A 19217-nucleotide genomic window follows, 5' to 3' on the forward strand; every position below is an offset into this window, starting at 1 on the left:
TTATATATAAAAATAATGGTTTGGTACACCGTGTCTAAGCAAACGAAATGCCATCTAGCTAGGTGTTATATCTACTTTAAATTTTGAATTTAGGGATTCTCCCATCCACATCAAGTATGTGGATGAGGAAATGGATACATATTCTTTCATTCAACCCACTGGTGGAATGTAAGAAAATGAATCATGTATGGCCTGCTTTAGCTAATTTGCTTAAAGTGATGTTAAAATCTTTTTTTGAAGCATTTTTAGCAGCTGATTTATTCACTTAGGCTACATTCACACCTGAGCGTAGCGTTTTTAACCACGATTTTTACCACGTTTTTACCGCGTTTTACAGGTGTTTTTACAGGCCTTTTTTGTGCAGGCGTTTTTAGATTGAATGGAAAACGGCTGTAATCTGCCCAAAAAGCAGCTCATGTACTTTTTTGAGCGTTGGGCGTTTTGCTCACAGCGTCAAAACGCTCAGATGTGAACAGGGGCCATTAAAATGAATAGGATTTGTCTTGTTGGGCGTTTTGAGAGCTGATCCTAGAGCAGAAAAACTCCCCAAAAACGCCTACATGTGAACGGAGCCTAAGTGAGTATGCAGCTTTTTCATCTTTTGTTCCTGTTTAAAGGATAAGTTCACCTCTTGTAACATGTTACAGATGCACCGGCCGGCCCTCGATTCCCTCATTCTGACAGCTAGCATGGGATCTTCTCCCCCTGGCAAACTGTAACAATCTGCAACAAACAGTGTTCTGTAATTGGGAAAACTACAAGGTATGATCATCTTTGTGGCTGTCGGCTTGTAGTTCTCAATGAACTACAAAGGTGCTGTTAAGCACTGTGGTTAGTTCACCAAGTCTTCCTATCACAGTGTAACTACCTGGCTGTATAGGAGGTACGAGCAAACAGATATACAGACAGTCTGCAGGACTGTGACATTACACCTACGAATTGCTGACCATGTGCTTAACAGGTCCATTGCAAAATGATGATTAAATATTTTTTTACCTGCAAAAAAAAAAAAAAAGTGCCTTTTTTTTTTTAAAGGTGAACCTATCCTTTAGGCCCCTTTCACACGATTGGACTGGGACTGATCATGCCCACCTGTCCGTTTTTCAGACGGACCCGATCAGGCCACCCATTCTCCTATATGGGGAGATGGATGTCCGCTGACACCTACCTGGCATCCAATGTGACAAGATCGCTGAAAACTGATGGTGATACGTTCACCGTCAGTCCAGTGGGTTGGATTGGATGAAAACGGGCAAGCTGTCCGTTTTCATCTGATCTCCCCATAGAGGAGAGCGGGGCTCTGATAGGTCTGTCTATGCACAGTGAGCAGAGATGGACCTGTCATCTGCCTGCTCAGTGGGGGATCAGCAAAGCCCCTCAAAATGGATCTGCCCTATGTAAAAGGGGCCTTAAGCATATGCCATGACTACTGCTCTAGGTTTTCTGTTGTAGGATTGCTCCTTTCCCTTGCAGCATCCTATAGAGCCACCCTTGTGTGCATGACTCCCTGCACTGTGTGCATCAATAAAAACACACATGTTCTTCTTATCCTAGGATGGCAATGCCCTCCCCGGCCCCTCCTCCTCCAAGATCAAACACTAACTGGAGACGGTACTGTTTGCTGTTGATGCTTGCTTGTGAAGACCGGAAGTTCAGGGAAGTAGCACTAAGAGCAGGAGCCAGCAGCATTGAGAGTTGTAAACTGCAACTGCTGGGGTAAAAATTAAAAAAAAAAAAAAAAAAAAAAAAAAAATTACCGGGGAATGTTTATTTTGTTGTGCTCAAGGTGTTAAACTAAAAAACACTGGGGGTTTAATACTGCTTTAAGGCCTCATTTAGATGGGGGTATACACCTGTTCCTCCATGAAGAGGTGTTTGAGTGCTTTGGAGTACTGTACAGCCATACCCACAAGACATCAGTGAGAGCCTGACAGGTGCAGTGGCCGTGCGGATCTTTGCGCACATCTGAGCATACACTTGGATATTCATATGAATGGGCAGCTCTAAATGCAGACAGATTGACACTCATCTGTCTCTGTACACATCTAAAGTGTGCATAAGATCTATACAGCCACTGCACCTGTTAGATTCTCATTGGTTTTAAATAGGCTTCCCGCACGTCTGTGTCCTTTTCCTGCCGCATAAAAAAAAAAAAACCTTCTTATGGATGAACGGGTCTATGCTCCCATGTGGACCAAACTTCGTTATACTAAACCTAAAAAAGGTTTTTTACCTTAATGCATTGTTTGCATGAAGTTAAACATTTTCCGTTTTCCTGTGCCCCCCATTCCCGGTGTGAAGGGGAAGAGGGGGGAGAAGAGATCAGCGCTGTGCATGACTTCATCTATTCTCCCCTTTCTTCCTCTTCACTCCGCATTTGAGCTGCAGCAGAGCGGAGCCATTGGCTCTTACTGGTATCAATCAAATGCAATGAAGAGGAAGTGGAGAACGGGCCTAAGGATGGCTACATGTTCAATTCTGTTATACAATTTTCCTTTAGATTTACCTTAAACTATGTAGTGCAAGGGCCTGCCTAATTGGATACAATTGAAATTTGTTTAGTTTTTTGGTAAATCTAAAGGAAAATTGTACAAGATTATTGAACATGTATGGCCAGCCTTAGTCCCACTGTGTAAGTCTATGGAGCTCGGCTCCATAGATACACAGGTTGGGAGCAAGCACGCACCATAGGGACATACAAAGAAGAGGAGGAGCCAAGAACGTCGCCGGGGACCCGTGAAGAGGTGCAACTGGGCCGCTCTGTGCAATACCACTGCACAGGGCAGGCAAGTAAAACATGTTTGTTATTTTAATTTAGATTGAAAAAAATCAGAGTTTAACACTTTAAAGCCTAATTCCAGGCAGGAATACCTTCACAGTGTTAAAGCAGGCAGACTTTGTTGTAATGCAGGTTACTTTTGAAGCTTTCGTAAAGGTAACGTTTTTTTGTTAAAATAACAAACCTGTTATACTTACCTGGGCCCTGAGCCGCCTCCTCTGGGGTCCCCCACCGGCAATCTCGGCTCCTCCACTGGATCGATCCTGTGCCAGGCTGTGTGCATTTATTGACTTGTACAATGTGGCTTAGACCCCTCCCTCCTGCTCCCTGTTCACAGGATTTGATTGACATCAGCAGTAGCCAATGGCTCCCGCTCCTGCCTCTTGTGAGCAAAGAGAGCGATAAGAGCCACTTCAGACAAGCACAGCGATGGATTAAGATAGGAGTTTGGTGAGGGCGAAATACAAGTAGTGGGACATTTTTTTACCATAATACAGGGAATGCATTAAAGCGGAGTTCCGGCCTATTTTGCAACTTTAGTGATTCCTGGAGCGCTCGCTATGCTGATCAACAATTGGGCATAGTCAACCTTTTTCGGGCGTCCCTTACCTTATTTTCAGGGCATTTTTGATTGTACTTCCTCCTTCTCCCCATCTGTGGTCACGGCCACCGACATCACTTCCGCCTTTGCATTGCATCCCGGGAGCGGTTTGTCATCACTCCTAGGAGGCTGGAATCAGGAAGAACTCCCAGAACACTCCCTGGAATCAGGAAGAAGACAAAAAGAACAAACCGTATCTTTTCACTCAGTGCCCAGTGTCAGTGGCCATCATCCCTATATATTGTATACAAGAAAAATTTCCCCTATGTATGGGACTGTGAATGCCACTGACCACTGTGTTTTGTATAAAAATATCTTTATTGAATACAAACTAAGAACCAAACAGGAAACAGTACATAAATCAATAACATAACAGGGCATTAAAAATGCATGCATATGACAGACCAAATACCGAACCAAATAGGGGCGCTGAGGTGTACAAGGTGATCATGGAACCGGAAAAATGACCCTACGCGTTTCGGGCAAGAAAGCCCTTCTTCAGGGGTCACCCAAAGCTCCAGATACAATACCTAGTATATCCCTAGCGTCTAGCCCTATGGATTGGATGGTCTGTCAGCTAAAAATGGTATTGCTACCATCAGGAGGAATGCCCAAATTCCCACAGGCCCGTTCAAGGGCTACGAAGTCCGCGAGAGCATGAAAGAAGTAATAGTATCCGCCCAGAGGGACCAGCAGGGCACCACGATGACCGGTAAGAAAATTGGCTCAGTATGGACTACTCCCATGAAGGGGGATATGTTCATATGGCAACCTGTGATGTACAGGAAAAATGAGACCCCAGAGGGTCATATGTAGTACAAATAGTAGTGGTCTTGTATAGACGAAGTCAAAGTGTAAATGTATCTGTCCCTCGGCTTCCTATGGGCTTGGCATCCTCTGCAGAGTGGTCAGTGGCATTCACAGTCCCATACATAGGGGAATTTTTTCTTGTATGGAATCAGGAAGAAGGACACAGCAGATAACACTGCGGCTTCAGATTCCCACATCCAAGATGGCCGCTCCCAGACAGCGTTTTTAAAAGTAAGATTTTGACTAAAATCCAATACTGTACACCTTGTAAGTATGAGAATAGCGGTTCCGTAAAGGGCGATGGATTTGTATTATAGGGGTTTTTTTTAGTTTAAAAAGGTATTTGAGGCCAGAACTCCGCTTTAAGGTAAAATAGGTCCAGGCTTTAGAACCACTAATCAATTATTTTATATGGTAGAGGAAGGTCCAGCTCCTGCTGTACTTCCTGGCCACTTGGGCTGTAAGTGTTGAAGATGTCATAGATCCCAGTAATACAGTCACATCTCTACCTAACCCAATCCCCCATGCCCCCTGGGCCATTCACAAATCAAGGCCCGAGGCTATGTGTTTTGTAAATGGCCTGGAGGAGACAGGATGGAGATGTGAACATAGCACTAGGGTCTATGAGACCTTCAGTGCTTACAGCCAGAGTGGTATATCTGCATGACTGCGAGGTCCTTTTGAGAACTGAGAATGGTTGCCTGCTTTGAACCTGGCAATAATCGCATGAATAATCCAACAGGCTGGTTGTATCCAAGTTGATAGATTGATCAGCCTTGGTACAATCAGCCTGCCCATACATGGATTGAAACTCAGCCAGTCCCTGTCCCTGCTGAAGCAGCCGAGATTGAACTGTCTAACTGTAGGGTATTGTTTGTAATGAACCATGGACTCATGACTCAGCCTTGCATTGCAAGAAGGTGTAGTGAGAGACAGTCCTTGTGTTGCACTGCAAAGCGGGAAGTAGAATCTGTATATGTAATATGTCTACTCCCATGTACATATGTCATTACCATCTATACATAGAAGATGGCTTTCTTTCTTTCTTTCTTCCTTTTAAAGGCTGAGACTTTTTTTGCAATAATATAATCATTTTAAATATAATGCACAATACTGGTAAACCTTTACTTTATATGTAATTGTAATGCCTTTATTACCTCCAGTCTATCGGCCTCCACGTTCTCTGGGGTCAGATACGGATCTTTCCTGCACAGACAGAGCCCTTAAGGCCCCTTTCACACAGGCGTTCTGTTTGTTTCATCAGTTCAGTCACTATTTTTCAAAGAAAAAAAATGATCAGTTTACCATCGGTTTTTTCACCAGTTTTTCATCAGTTTTTCACTGTTTTTAAATCCGTCCCGGAGCCATTTTATCCATTTCAAATTTTTGGTTTTCATGATTTAAAAATAATTTTAGTCCTGAAGATTATTTAAAACCCCCCAACTATTATATATTTTCTGAAAACAGACACCCTTAAGAATAAATTTGGGGTATTTGCAATTTTTTATGTCACATATTAGCACAACGGTTTATAAAATGCAAAATTTCAGTAAAATAACTCTAAAGTTCATTTTAGAGCACACAAACACAATAAATCGAAAAATAGTTTACCCAATTTTTTGGTCAACTATAAGAGTCGGTTCACACTATGGCGACACGACTCTGTACTACTTCGGGGGCGACTTGTGAAGTCCTGTGCACCGCGACTTGCATGGACTTCATATAATGGAAGTCTATGCAAGTCGCTCCGAGGTTGCCCCGAAGTAGTACAGGACCCTTTTTCTAAGTCGGAGCGACTTGTGTCGCTCCTATTAGAACGGGTCCTGTAGCAGTCAATGGACCGCGAGGGACCGTGACTTGTCAAGCTGACAAGTCGCTGCAGTGTGAATCGAGTCTTAAAGATAAAGTTGCACCAAGTTAATAGATACCCAACATGTCGAGCATTAAAATTGCATGCACCTGGGAAACAGCGAAAAAAATGTCAATACCCTATATTTTCCGTAGGCGATGCTTTAAATGCCCCTACAGGTCATCAGTTTAGAGTTACCCATGAGGTCTGGTGCTAAAATTATTGATCTCACTCTGGCGTGTGCGTTAATGTGACATGTAACACAATTACCTTTTTTTTTATTTATTTATTTTTGTGGGAACCCCAATAATTGCATTTTTGTATCTATGCCTGTGTATGTTGGGGTTGGGAGGCTCAAAAAATTTTTTCAGTTTTTTTTTTTTTTTTTACTTTTCATGTGTGTGTGTTTTTTTTTTTTTTTTTTTACACCTATGATTTTATTGCTATCACATAGGGGACCAATAGTCCCCTATGTGAATATAAGTGACAGGTCCTCTTTGTGGGAGGATAGGAGAAGAGCAGTATATACAGTGAGTGGACAGTCTGTACAGACAGGCTCCCTCATTTTGCCGTCTACTTTTTTGCCCTATACTTTATAGCGCTGAGAAGGAGCTAAGTAAGGTTCTAAGTAACTTTCTAGCAAAAAAATACAGATTTTTACATGTGAATGAAAGGTGTCAGAATAGGCCTGGTCTTCAAGTGGTTAAACACTTTTACCATAAAATAAATCTATAGAAGTGGTGGGATATATTGAAGGTAAGTAGAGCGGTTTGGGTTGCAGCATTTGTGGATAGTGATTTGGTCTGTGTTTTGTGGAGTTTCTATTTCAGGTTCTATGTGATTCATCGCTGGTCGGAAATGGATTTGCCAGCATGTTTGTTTTCTAGCAATGTCGTGTCAGAAATGTGTTTCCTCCGATATAGGAATCTCTATGGTCTAAGAAGAATTTCATGTATTAGAAGTGACAGCAAAGTGAGTGTCGGTGGAGAAAAGCACGCACAGTGCATTGTGCACATGGGGAGCAGGCTCTGCTAATGGAACATGTGTTTACACTTCCATCCCTCATGTTAGGTGGCCATGTACTTGTACCGGCTCTAATAGACTTTCATGAACAGGTAATCAGATCCAGATAGCGTCGTGTTCACAACGTTCATGCAGCAGCTGCTGCATGAACTACATTGGGAATACCTCATTAATACCTAACTTGTTAAATACAAAAATGTAATACCGTATATCGCAGCTTCAATACTTAGATTGAGTGGCTGCATTAGTTTTATCTTTTCAGCCCCCCCCCCTTTTTTTGATGGTTGGTGATCGAGCCAAATACACTTCCTCTCTTACAGTGTCCCCACTCTAGTTGGAGGAGTGACAGAGCCACCTTTGGACAGCAGCATTTTCAGTCTGGGGAAAGGATGAGGCTGGGTTCACACACATATGCAAATTGGATACCGGTTTCCCCGCATCCAATACGCATGACAGGCGAGTGTGACCGGCTCTCGATAGAGCCGGTCACACAGGCCCGGGGTCTGCATTCAAAAAGCATCCTGTGCATCTTTGGGTCTGAATTTGGGTGGGAATTTAGGGAGAAATTCGGACCTGATTTGCACCTGAACTGGTGAACAGAGACCCCAGGCACGAACCTGACCTTGGTGTTAAAATAGCAGATTTTGATGAACATGACTAAGATCAGCTATACACAGTTTGAATCTTCGCCAGTTCAGCAGGAACTGACGGATATTCGATATGTAAGGGGCAGGCTGGTTCGATCATTTAACTTGGGGTACAACCAGCCTACCAGATTGTCTCGTGATTATCTCTAGTGGCTACCATCAAATTCTTGAGGAAAATCTGCTGATTAGTTGAATAATTGACTACAAATTTGCATCTGCACAATACAATCCCGTAAAGTTGCGGCAGCTTTCATGAGCCTGCCTTAAATTCCTGTCCGAACGACTTCAGTCATCATTAATCCTCCTGTTGCGTACTATTACGATCATTGGCCGCTTCTCACAGCTGTTCAATTTCTCTGCCATCAAGCATTTTGTTAGTGTGCATTATATGAAAAAACATATCCCTAGCATCCCTTTAGACCTGCATGCTTAAGAAACTGATGAGCAGATTGCATAGCCTAAGGCAGGCCATACACGATGCAAATTTCTTTCCTGCAACCACAAATTGCAGGAAAGAAATTTGCACGATTCCCCCATTAATACAGACAGTGTTGACAGGGGAATCAGCCATTGTCTTCTCCCAGTGGTGGAAGCTGTTCCTGCCAGGAGAAAACAGTGATTATCACTAGCAGCTATAGCAGCCTCTAGCGATAATCACAAGATAATCTGGCAGGCTGGTTGTACTCAAGCTGATTGATCGAACTGCTGAACCGTCTGAGATTTGAAGCGTGTATGGCCGGCCTAAGTCTACTGCACCCAGTGGTCAGCAGGGAGGAGCATGCACAGTTAAAGGAATGCCAAGGATGTGTTCTTTCATATAATGCTCCTGAAGGATGACCCAAGGCATGGCGCTGTGATGTTTACAAGAGCTTGCCAGCCCCTCCCACAAGCATGGAGCAAAAACCAGTAGACAGACACTTTAATTATTTGATTGAAAATGTTAAATTGTATATTAATCATGGGAGGGGAAAACAATGGAATGTTTTCTAGCCATGCATTAAACTTCAGTTTTAATGTTGTTTGACCATACGGCTGTGCCAGTGCATTATAGGGAATGGAACCTCTTCAGAAGTGTTGGCATTGAGAATTCCATTTTTTGAACTGCTGGGATGTTGGTTAATATCTTGTCAGACCAAATCTTTTAGCTCTCCATTCCCTGGATCTAGGTAGATGGAATTTGTTAACTTTCGTGGAATGTAAAGTCTTTAATTCCTACATTTTCTTGTCTGATGTAAAGTCTGATGTCTCTTTATTCGACCAGTATAATTGCAGTAATTGCTTTTAGTATAGATAATCTCTCAGATGCCAAACTTGATGTAAGCACTTCAGAAATAACTTTGTCTATTTTAAGCATTCCTTAGAGTAAGAGGTCTGGACACTTTCATGACAGCCATGAAAATTCATAGCGCATTCAGGATTGGTAGTGATGGCATCTCCATTTTGTGTTTTCACCATAACACAGAGTAGCTTCCCGAACCCCAACCCTCCAAAAAAATAAAATACACACATCTGATCGGTTGCTTCATACACGTTCATTTCAGATCCTTTTCCTTATACATGGGCTGTATATCCTAGGTAACATTTTAGTTTATATTTTTTTATTTATTATTATATTACAGGTACTTGTATAGCGCCGACCATTCACACAGCACTTTACGTATACTGCATACATTCACATCAGTCCCTGCCCTCAAGGAGCCCACAGTCTAGGGCAGCCTTTCTCAACCTTTTCAACGTGGAGGAACCCTTGACATAATTTCCAGGTCTCGGGTAACCCCTGCTAAAAATGACTAGATTTACAACTCATGATATATTAGTGTGAGGGTCAGTGGGATGAATGCTCCTTACACTTGTGGACATTGGGAAGAACTTCTTCTTCCAAATAGCTAAAAAGATGAATAGTGTCAGGGGAACTTATCGGAGAGGCAGAAATTGCTCAAGGAACCCCTAGCAACCTCTGGAGGATTCCACAGAACTCTGGTCTAGGGTCTCTAACTCATATTCATATATACACTTCCTGGGGCCACTTTAGACAGGACCCAATGTCTTATGAGTAGGAGAGGAAACTGAAATACCTGGAGGAAACCCACACAGGCACAGGGAGAACAAGCAAATTCCAGGCAGGTAGTGCCGTGGTTGGGATTTGAACCAATAACCCTAGTGCTGCTGGGTGGAAGTGCCAACCACTTAGCCACTGTGCTGCCCACTGTTTCTTAACCTCCCTGGCGGTATTCTTGATCGTGGCTCGGTGTGGAATTTCAGTGCCATTAGCGGTAACCCCGAGCCACACTCGGGGTACCGCCAGGGAGCATCGCTGGATCCTGGAAGAGGTTACTTACCTTGTCCCCATGATCCCACGATGTATTCCGGCAGCATACGGTGGCCGGATCTTCTGCCTGATGCTGTGTGCCCCGGCTTCTGTTCCCTGCGAACGTCGCGTCGCAGGGGGGTGGAACTGGGGGCAAATTCAAAAAGTAAAACACACAAACACACTGATATATTGTAATCCTATTGGATCACATTACTAAAATAAAATAAATTGACGTTAGTTTGCCCCCCAGTGCCCTCTCCTGAGTTTTACTGTGTGTGTGTGTGTATATATATATATATATATATATATATACATATATGTGTATGTATGTATGTGTATATATATATATATACTTTAACTTATTTATAGTTATTTTTTATATTATAATTTATGATTTTGTGTTTCAAACTTTCATACCCGAGATGTTATAAAGAAGAACGCACAGTAAAAAAAAATATGTAAAAAGTTTGTTTGGGCTGCTCGTCCTTAATAATTACATGCAAAATAATGGTACCGCTTTCAGCACCTAAAATCTGAAACAATCGTACCGCCAGGGAGGTTAAAGTTGTAGTAAAGTCCACGTTTGAACTTGTACCTACAGGTAAGCCGATAATAGGACTTACCTGTAGGTCCAGTGAATATCTCCTAAACTTGCACTGTTTAGATGGTCACACGGGATGCAGCCTGTGATAAAATGCATCCCGTGCCGTACCTTCAGAGTTCTATGCCGGGGCTATGACTCACGCACGCATGCGTGGGAGTGATGTCATCATACAGCTGGAGCCTGTGAACCTGGAAGGGAGACTGGCGGAAGATGGAACCCCGGTCAGAGGTGACAGCGCACCGCTGGAGGGCTTCATTCTAAGATGTTTCATAATGTGCTAGTATGCGATGCTATTTTTTTTTCAGGGGGCTTTTTTTTTTTTTTTTATGCCAAAGTTTACTACCGTTTAAAGTTTGGTTGGCCAGGTACGGTAGTCTTTACTGTCCCCAGTAGCAAGCACAGAAAACCTCTGGGGTGAGAAGTAAAATTCATAGAAACAAACTATTGCTATCTACTGTTTGAAAGGAGTCCTGGTGTGCCTGCAGATCGGCCAAAACTGGCGACCCCTGACAGGTTTGCTTCACAAAGCGTGGAGTCCTCAGCACGGGATGACATTTGTGTCTGTGGAGAATGAGGATAGGAAGGTCATACACTTGCTGTGGATGTGGTCTTACAGTGCTGTCATAACACAGAGGAAGCTGAGCATGAAATCATGTCAGTGGCAGGTTTCCTGGCAGCTGGAGAAGAGGCTGACAGGTTTCCTGCTAACACACATCATGTCCAAACGTTCTCTGCACAACTTCTAAGCTGACTTTTTGCTGCATCCCCCTAGAGCCCAGACAATGAAAGGTATAAATAGATATCGGCATGGCTGGATATGTTCCAAGAACCAGGTAGCCAGTGCAGCTTAAAAAAAAAATGTCCATAGCTGTTCATCTGTGTAAATGGAGCAAAATCTAATTTTATTAGGCTCTATTTTCAGTAATTCAAATGTGTGAATGTGGAAGATGGCGCGCGCAGAGGAGCATACTTTGCCATGATAATGTGGTATGGCCACTAGATGGCACTGACTCTCATAGGAATTAAATATGCTGCCCATCACCATCTAGATGCCATAATGTGGTGTTTTAGATCCTCTGTGCTAAGCCTGGACAAGCAGCCATGATGATGCATCCATCTCTTCCTAGCAGCTGTTGGATTGGCCATGGGGGGAGGGGACAAGGTTGGACCTCATAACTAGACTTGGAAAGCACCTATCTATACATGGGACAAAGTACTGCATATACATTGTCCCATGGGTGGGGAGGGTGCGGCAGATAGTTTTTACTCCAATGTATGGCTAACCTTAGACCTAATTCAATCTATAATGGAACAGTCATGGTCAGACAAGCCTCCTCTTCTTCCCTACACTACATGTCTATGTGGACACTGATGGATGTGGGAGTTACTCAGCTCTGCCAACAAAGTGCAAGGGAGAGAAGAGCAGGAAACGGCATATTCACTGAAGGAAAAAATATTTTAAGCACTCTCTAACAAAAATCATCACTAATCATAACATACAGGGACAAAATGTTGGGACTTCTATTGAGATTTAGGCACAACCCCTCCAAATACACAAGAACGTAGATCCCCAAGGGAACTAAGTGCAGATCCACCATCTGCTGTCCTCCTTCATTGTTACAGTGGTTCCAAAGCCTTAAGGTTGTTCTTTTACCTTCATGTATTCTGTGCATTAAGGTAAAAAACAAAAACCACCTGTGCTGCAGAATTCCCCCCATGCTTACCTGAGCCTTACGATGTGCACAAGAGCAGCAGCTCTCTCCCCTCTCTTCCTCCTCTCCCTCCTTACAGGCAGGTTGATAGCAATGGCTCCTGCTGTTGTCAAACAAATCCTGGGACATGGGAGCAGGGGGCAAGGCAAAGCTCTACGTCTCAATATATGCAGGCAGCAGGGTTCAGTAGTGAGCCTGCACAGGTACCCCCATTAGTGGTGGGGAGTACTCAGAAGGGGGAGGAGCCCTGGCTCGTTACCCCAGAAGACGAGGATTGGGGCTGCTCTGTTGTACATATAACATGTTCGTTGGTTTAAAAAAATTTCACTTTAAAGTGCACATTTGCTTTAGAATTGCCTACTTCTAGGTTGGATTTCCTGGAACATAACTTTGAAAAAACTTTCAAAGGAAAAGGCTTTATTGTGCTGAAGAAAGCAGGCAAAGTGAGTAGTAGTTGCTACAGAAAAGCAGAGGTGTTTATTCCATAAAGCCGACTCGTTGGGATTTAAGCAGAGAGACCCCCCATGGTCTTCCATCGGAGGCATATACAGGACGTTTCATTTTCTGGTTGAAGTAGAAAACTCCTTTGGCTCCTATTCCCATATTCAAGTTAAATGTTACCTCTACTGTCTTTTTGCATTTTCCTCTTTACTAAAGCACCCCTTTGAAGTGTTGGGTTTCTCTGAAAAGTATCTATATGTGGAACAACTATGGTTTAGATCAGTTGGCTGATAATCTCAATGTGTGTCCATTGGCGGCCCATCCATTGGGGGTGCAGGGGCGCCGGCCCCCCTATCCATGCGTCCAGTCCTACAATCTACATGCAGGGCACCGGATGCATTGATTCCAATGTTTTTTTTTTTTTTGAAGCACGTGATTAGAGCCAGAGGCTCTAATAGGCCTCAAAAAAGGGTGGGCTTGGGGCGCAGAGCAGCACTGCGCCCCGAGCCCACCTAGTTGTGTGACCATAGCGAATGAACATTTGCCATTGCCATACTGGTTCTCCTGCTGGCCAATCAGGAAGCTGGTCCTGAGACCTGTTTCACGATTGGCCTAAAGGAAAAGACATGCTATTGGCCAAGGAGTGGAGGAGGAGGAGGGAGGAGACTGAGGGGGAAGCCGCCACCGCTGCCTGCCCAGGGTGAGTGAGCCGGGGGGGGGGGGGGGGAGACGACAGTGCGGGCTGGAGCTGGTGGGGGACAGTGTGGGCTGAAGCGGGTTGGTGGGGGACTGGGGGGGGGAAGACAGTTTGGGCAGGAGCTGTTGTGGTCCATCTGACGTCCCCCACCTACCTCCGACCCATGGAGCACCAGGCGCCACTGCTCTAATGTTCTGATGGTCAGTATCATTTTGAATGTAGTGTTGGTACTTATGGTTTAAAGATGAGGTGATTACTGGTGTTTGTTCCTGTCTCTTGGCTGATTCTGTCTTGTGTGTTTCATATAGATGCATTTTTCCGATGTGCTCCTTCATATGCATACTTCTTAAGGCCTCATGCACATTGCATCTTAAAGAAGCTCAAAGAAGCTGCTCCTACAGGAGTTGGAGCTGTTTTGAGCTCTCATTTTCTCTGCCTGGAAACTCCCCTGTATGCTAGCCAATGTGTCCATGCACACTATAGCTTTTTCAGGAGTTTACAGACATTTGATGAGCTTACAGACAGAAACAAAACTCCATCAAACTTGCGTTTTTGAGAGGAGTGAAAATGCGCAACAAAAAATGGAAAAATTAGTTGAAGGGAGGGTTTGTGAAACAAAATGCTTATGCTCACAAAAGTTGGAAAGCTCAAAAATATGCAATAAAAATGTGTGAAAGAGCACAAAAAAAGCACAAAGCTTTTTCAAGCTTTTAGGCAGAGGAATAAAAGCTGAAATGCCGGTAAAAGCAGCTTTTTTTTTTTTTAGCTGCAGTGTGCATGAGCCCAGTACAAAATATAAGACAGGGCCAGAAAATGCTCAGACACTAGCCATGATTTTCTTGACATCCAGTCCAACTTACCATCCGTTTTATCTGTCAAGTATCTTTTTCAGTTCAACTTTGTATTTATTTTAGAGTAACCTGCTAATAACATTTTCTTTTTTTATCTCAGGATGGACTCAATTCTTTGGTCCTTGATCTCGACTATCCTGCACTGCGAAAAAACAAAAATATCGACAACTTCATCAATAGATGTGAGTCTAAATGTTTTGCTTATATATCTAATGTATATGGTGGTGTTTTAGGCTCGGTTCACATGTATGCAAATTTGATGTGTTTTGAACCGCATCTGATTCACACGACATGTAAAATAACATTGTTTTCTATTGAAGCTGTTCACATAAAAGCGATGTATCCGCAGCGGATTTAAAATGAGTCCTGTGCGTTTTCTGAGTACTACGGATCAGTGCAGGTGCGATTTCCAGGCTCTTTGAGTTCAGTGGGAATGCATCTGAATCGCACATGTGTTCATTTGTATTCTGGACTCAGTTCAGGATTTCAGCACGGATTGCTCTCCTAATACAGGAGTTGACACCCTTTATCTACTATGTATTGGCCAGCACTGAAATCTCCGCTATGACAAAAATCTGATTCTGAGCCATGCAAATTTGCATCAGAACCAAATCCAAAATGCACGTGGACCGCTTAACAAATGCTTTTTGCATGCAGTGCAAATGAACATACAATTCGCACCAGACATGGGTGAACCCAGCCTAACTGTTTATAAAGTGTACTAGGATTGTGTGTGTGTGTGTGTATATATATATATATATATGTATATATATATATATATATATATATATATATATATATATATATATATATACAGTAAAACCTTGGATTGCGAGCATAATTCGTTCTGGAAACATGCTTGTAATCCAAAGCACTCTTATATCAAAGCGAATTTCCCTATAAGAAATAATGGAAACTCAGATGATTCGTTCCACAAGTCCTTCAGTTTATAGTCTATATACAAAGATTATAGCAATGTGGTAGGTTGTGTAACCATAAAATGTCCATCCACAATATGCAGCCTTCCCAAGGGAAATAGAAGCAAAATCTAGCAGAGCTACAGAATATAAGAGAGCTGAGAGGAGCCTCTAAGGGTAGCAATATGATTACATTTAATGAAGGTTCAACTATTTAGCAACTCACATGGTTGATGATTAAAATAGGCACACCTAAGTATGCAGGCATCCGGGGTAAAGCTGTCCAAATAGACCATCTTCTGAACCACCGGCTCTCACCACTGTCAGTCTGCAATTGTGACCAGGAAGAATACCCTGCAGTAGAGTGATCTGAAAATGAGCCTTTGAATCACTCGTGGAGCGCAGCGGGGAAGGGATGTTGTTGATGGCGGTGCAGAAGATGGTCTATGTGGACAGCTTTTCCCCAGATGCCTGCATACTTAGATGTGCCTGTTTTAATCATCAACCATGTGAGTTGCTAAATATTGAACCTTCATTAAATGTAACCATATTGCTACACTTTAGAGGCTCCTCTCTTCTTTTTTATACATGACGCTACTTGTATATCAAGACATCGCTTGTATATCAAGTCAAAATTTATTTTAAAAATTTGCTTGTCGTGCAAAGCGCTCTCAAACCAAGTTACTCTCAAACCAAGGTTTTACTGTATATATATATATATATATATATATATATATATATATATATATATATATATATATATGTGTGTGTGTATGTGTATATATATATATATATATATATATATATATATATATATATATAATTCTGTTTAGTTCAACAAAGAATGTTTGCACTTTTTACACCTGTTCACATTCAGATGAAAATAGACAGTTGTAGCCCGCTAACCAAAGGCAAAAATCCATACAGCCTAAAAAAACATTAGGACACTTTCTAGTAAAACAAAACTTCTAATATATCTGAAACTTTAAATGCATGGTAAACATAACCTGCACCTTGTGTCCTCTACCTGCATAAGAAGTGTACTGGTTATTTAGTTTCATGGTGTGTGTTCATATTTTCTGTGTCAGCAGTTTGTGTTTTTTTGAAACATGAGGCATGGCTATGCACAGGTTAACGCATGGCATCTTTCTCTAATGTGAGACCTGACACTTAATATGAAGAAAATCCATATCCCACAATCCCTGAGTCTTCCAGTCTAGTGCTGGTGAAGGTGAGAGCTAGACAGTAATTAGATCTAACATATATACAAGCAGGCAGAACTTTCACAGACACACAGCTTGCTCATGAGGCTCAGAGATGATGTCTCCAAGCCTCATTACATTAGCACTGCCGCATTTGTGATGCAACACAGAGAGGGTGGCGAGACATGCATTGGACACTGATTGCACTGATTGTCAAGGAACAGGACAACAGAAAGGTGTCCTGTCCCCTTGGCGCTAAGGAACCCAGCTAACTGAAGCAAGACATGGACATGGGGAATCATTCAACAATGATGCCACAAACTGCAGTCACAGCATGTGAAAGGCAGGATAAGCAGACAACACAGGGATATAACTTTACTAATACCTAGTTAAAACAGTGAAAACATTTGAAAGTCTGCAGTTTTTGTGTAGCTATTGTGCAGTTATTATCCAAGTATGGCTGGTCATTGAGTATCAGCTCCTTGAGGTGGTTTTGTGATATGTGTGTATTTCAAAGCTCTGGTACCATTTTACTGCTGTCTGTGCAATTGTGACGTGTACTCTAAGCAGTGTTGTACTAAATGTGCTGCCTATCTGTCCTATCAATGTTTAAAAGAGAAGAATGGGGTTTCACAAAATAAAACAATTCTCACCTATATGGATGTGGCATCGGTCTCCCGGCGGCTCTAAGATCGAGAACTGAGCAATCAAACACTGCTAATCGCTCAGTTCTCGGTCTTCAGCCTACAGAGAGCCGGGGACTGTCAGTCAGTGGCTCTCTGGTCTGCCCCTCCCAGGAGCCCTGAGCTGTGAAGGGGAGGGGAGAGTCTGGCTCTGCTCTCAGCAGGTCACCGAGAGGCTGAGCCTATTTCTAGTCCAGACATCAGGGTGGATCCTGACCATATATTTATTTATTACAGGTACTTAAATAGCGCCGTCAATTTACGCAGTGCTTTACATATACATTGCACATTCACATCAGTCCCCGGCCTCAAGGAGCTTATAATCTAAGGTTTGGTCAGGGTATTTTCAAAACGAGGACCGGGTCTGACGGGGCTTTAACCCCCTGTTGGATGAAAATGGGTCACAGAGCACAGAACAAACTGCATTCCTGTGATCCATAGTAGATGTACAGCCAAACAAGCATTGGTTATACTTCTTAAATGAAGTTCAGTAAGAATGGCGCACTCGGTTTCTTTTCCGTGAGAATGGCACTACGTCTGCGATGAGGACAGTGGTGCACAAAGTACATTGCCAAATTTATTCATCAAGTCAGAAAATCTTCCTTTACAAGCAATCTGTTAGGCTGCTGAACCTGCTCGTTATTGCTGTTAGGTTAAGGGGAAATGACCCTGATAATGGTAAGCGATTTGAAAAATTGTTTGCTTTTATTGAGCCTTTTATGGGCAGCTTAAGAAAAACTGCTTCAGTAGACCAGTGCTAAGTTCTAAAAAGGTACAAACAGTATGAAAGCCTGCAGTCAGCTGAAACGAGACATTATTTATAGATGCTTCATTACAGTGCTATCCTTAATGTGATCCGAAGACAAGGTCCTCTGTAATGGACTTTGGCTATTACAGCCTGTCTCTTCACTGTCACATTGCTTGCTGACTGAACGGGGAAGAGATGAGCCATAGATGCAGGTCAGGGCTCTACTGCATATAGAATGAAATCGCTCTTCTCGTGGAATGGGGTCCCCATTAGTCAAGCTGGAAGAAGCCAGTTGTATTGGAAAAGCAACAATACTGACTGTTCTCTCCTCCCATCTTAGCTCGAGATCAGTAAAACATTAAAGAATCTTTGAAAAGATTATTTTCCTTTTACATGAATGCCTAAAAAGAATATGAATGTTATTCAGTAACTGATGTTGTGTGTTTTCAGATGAAAAAGTTGTGAGCGATGTTCGAAAGCTGCAGATGAAAGCAGAAGATTACGATGTAGTGAAAGTCATTGGCCGAGGCGCCTTTGGTGAAGTCCAGCTGGTAAGTAATGGTTTTCCATGGGCACCTGTACACTGCTGGGAATGGAGAGGAGACAACTCTTATATGTGCATGACCCAAGTACAAAGACCCACTGCTTCTTGTTTCTCTAAGAGTATCAATATTATCAAGCAGTGGAAATATAGCCATAGCGACACAATGTAGTGTGGGGGACTGGGGGGGCCCAGTCACGATCAGGAGGGATGTTTGTCCTGTTGCTGTCTCTATCCTGGCTGCCCATATGCAGCAGCTGTACAGCAGCCAAGGCTTATTACCACCAGTTCACATTCAGTTTCCCCTACCTAAACAGAGATCTACCTCCACAGCTGGCCAGGCACCTAGAACCTGACTCAGTGTGCAGTATAGGGCCTCAACTTATCATCTTCACCAGCAGCAGCACAGACTCCAGGGCTTGGGGTGGGTAGCAGCAGAGGCAGCTGCTCTAGGGGCCACTGCTGTAATAAAGGCTTCAGGGCTGCTGGATGGGCGATAGCAAAGCTGGCTGCTGGAACAACACATGTGAGAGCTTATTTAAGAAAGCTAATGTGTGTGTTTTATATTTATAGTTGAAGTACAGGTTTTATAGCTGGATGGATGTAAAGAAGCACCATAGTTTAATTATCATAGTTTAAAAGTGTATCTTACCCAAAATATTTCTTTTCTACATGTGCGTGTTCAAATTAGTGTGTGTGTGTGTGTGTATATATATATATATACTAATTTGAACACGCACGTAGAAAAAAAATCTTTTGGGTAACATACACTTTTAAACTATGGTGCTTCTTTATTTATTT

General features: G+C 42.8%; 1 protein-coding gene across 4 annotated transcripts in view; it reads left to right on the forward strand.

Moving 5' to 3' along the window:
• ROCK2 (Rho associated coiled-coil containing protein kinase 2) overlaps positions 1 to 19217 on the forward strand; it is a 318978-nt gene that overhangs the window by 140753 nt on the left and 159008 nt on the right. For all 4 annotated transcript variants that reach the window (XM_082251873.1, XM_082251874.1, XM_082251875.1 and 1 more), the window contains exons 2-3: positions 14426 to 14507; positions 18326 to 18426. In XM_082251873.1, coding sequence (XP_082107999.1) covers positions 14426 to 14507; positions 18326 to 18426 — 183 coding nt within the window. The remainder of the gene's footprint in view (positions 1 to 14425; positions 14508 to 18325; positions 18427 to 19217) is intronic.

Source organism: Pelophylax lessonae (genome assembly GCF_965119305.1).
Source record: "Pelophylax lessonae genome assembly, chromosome: 3".
Classification (NCBI taxonomy): domain Eukaryota; kingdom Metazoa; phylum Chordata; class Amphibia; order Anura; family Ranidae; genus Pelophylax; species Pelophylax lessonae.